The 1,728-nt window shown below is 36.9% G+C and overlaps 1 protein-coding gene across 1 annotated transcript; it reads left to right on the top strand.

Moving 5' to 3' along the window:
* The first annotated feature begins 120 nt into the window (after positions 1-120).
* On the top strand, positions 121-1,160 carry LOC109590738 (uncharacterized). Its single transcript, XM_020006617.1, has 5 exons — positions 121-235; positions 284-459; positions 516-704; positions 751-907; positions 997-1,160. Exons 1-5 carry the CDS (start codon positions 121-123, stop codon positions 1,158-1,160), a joined length of 801 nt encoding a protein of 266 aa, XP_019862176.1.
* The last annotated feature ends 568 nt before the right edge of the window (positions 1,161-1,728 follow it).

Here is a 1,728-nt window from a genome sequence, read left to right as displayed (position 1 = left end):
CTGGATACTGTTAGTCTTCAATGGAAAGAATTAGAACCAACTGATGCAACTAGACCAGTCATGAGGAGAGGTGGTGGTGGAATGATATCATTTGAACATGATGGAGTACACCATTTACTAATGATAGGAGGAAGAGGATCTAAGCCAGCTGTACAACTACCTCATTATAAATATATTGAGTTACCTAGTGGAAGATGGCATACTAATGAGCACTCAATGTATAATATATCGTCAAGTAAAATTTTGTTATTGTTTGAAATTATGTTAATGATTTTAAATGTAGAAAAATGGAATAATCCTTCAATCATTGGTCAGTGTATACCACCTGCTAGTCACTTCATCATTGAAAAGATCAACAGCACTAGAGCTGTTCTGTTTGGTGGACGAGAGACTGATGATGAATCTGAGAATACTTTTACTGACAGTGTTTACATATTAGAGATATCAATCAGCACTGTGGTATGTTAAAATCATGTGTACCGAATCTAAATGTACATGCACTCTTCATTTATTAGACCTGGCAGTGTATAAAGAAACCTGAAGCAATAGACCAATGGCCTGTGGGTAGATGCCATCATGCAGGTGCTATTATTATAACTAGATTAGACTGTCCTATGCTAGTGATAAGTGGTGGGGAGGGTGATGATGATGATATATTAGATGATTGTTGGATCTTTAACATCACTCAACATTCCTGGATAAAGGTAACGGTGAGATACATTTAAATTATTAGTTTATTTCTATTAACAGTTAGATGTACCTCACTCTGTTAGTGAGAGATATGGTCATTCTCTCTCAGTGTTCATTATGAGTCCTCATTGTGTCTGGATGATAACTGTTGGAGGATGTGTTGATAGAACAGGGACACTTATCACATACCCTAACTCTACTATGTTAACTGAATTAGGTTTGTGCATTTGTACTGATATAATTATAGTTTGCATAACCATGATCATAATAATAACAATTCACATACATGTATCTATCCTTTATTAGTTCTCAACGATAAAAGAGAGTGGACAGTAGGTGATACATTAGATACCAATGGTATGAATGATGAAGAATACAAGAAGAAATATCAGCAGCAACTACAGACAGGAAGGAGAAAGCAGGAGGAGTACCAGAAATTCAATGAAGAGCATATTATATCAGTACAATAAACAAAATGTTTGAACTCATTTATGAAATTCAAAACTTGTCATAGATAATATCTAAACTTGAAATAGGATATTGAACCTATTTAATGGTAAGTAAATTCATGAGCTGACTTGCGAGCTATGCAGTGAGCGCTGCTACGCAGTGAGCCACGCCCGTAGTGCAATTTTCAAAATGTTGGGTGGGGCAGCTTGTTTTCTCATCGTTTGTTTTGCATAGAATTGCTGGAGTAAATTAAATTTTTATCTGTGATATTTTGAGCCCAAGCTGGCGCTTGTGGCGTCGTAACATGGCTAATCTTCTCCGGTGGAGGAGAAGTGCAAGCTATGGTGCAAATCAAGACAGTGCCGATGGGCTATCTTGTAAGTACTTTAGTCTTTTTACCACCCCAGTGATTTTTTGTCATACTAGATCAACTGAATGGAAGAGCAACTCACCGCACTGTATCAGTAGATGATTCGCTGTATGTGTGGGGTGGTGATCAGGATGATTTACCTAAAGTACATGATAATGAAGAGAAGACAAGGATCACTAGTACTATACAGCACTTTACTCCTTAACTGTCAATGATCA

Source organism: Amphimedon queenslandica, unplaced genomic scaffold, assembly GCF_000090795.2.
Source record: "Amphimedon queenslandica unplaced genomic scaffold, v1.1 AMPQUscaffold_9563, whole genome shotgun sequence".
Classification (NCBI taxonomy): domain Eukaryota; kingdom Metazoa; phylum Porifera; class Demospongiae; order Haplosclerida; family Niphatidae; genus Amphimedon; species Amphimedon queenslandica.
This window is presented reverse-complemented; position numbering and strand designations above follow the sequence as displayed.

Bases quoted from the DNA above. Each gene is read 5' to 3' on its own strand.
- LOC109590738 (XM_020006617.1), top strand. From the start codon at position 121: ATGATAGGAGGAAGAGGATCTAAGCCAGCTGTACAACTACCTCATTAT. The intron at 705-750 runs GTAACGGTGAGA...TTCTATTAACAG, and splicing joins CTCAACATTCCTGGATAAAG to TTAGATGTACCTCACTCTGT. The intron at 908-996 runs GTTTGTGCATTT...ATCCTTTATTAG, and splicing joins TACTATGTTAACTGAATTAG to TTCTCAACGATAAAAGAGAG.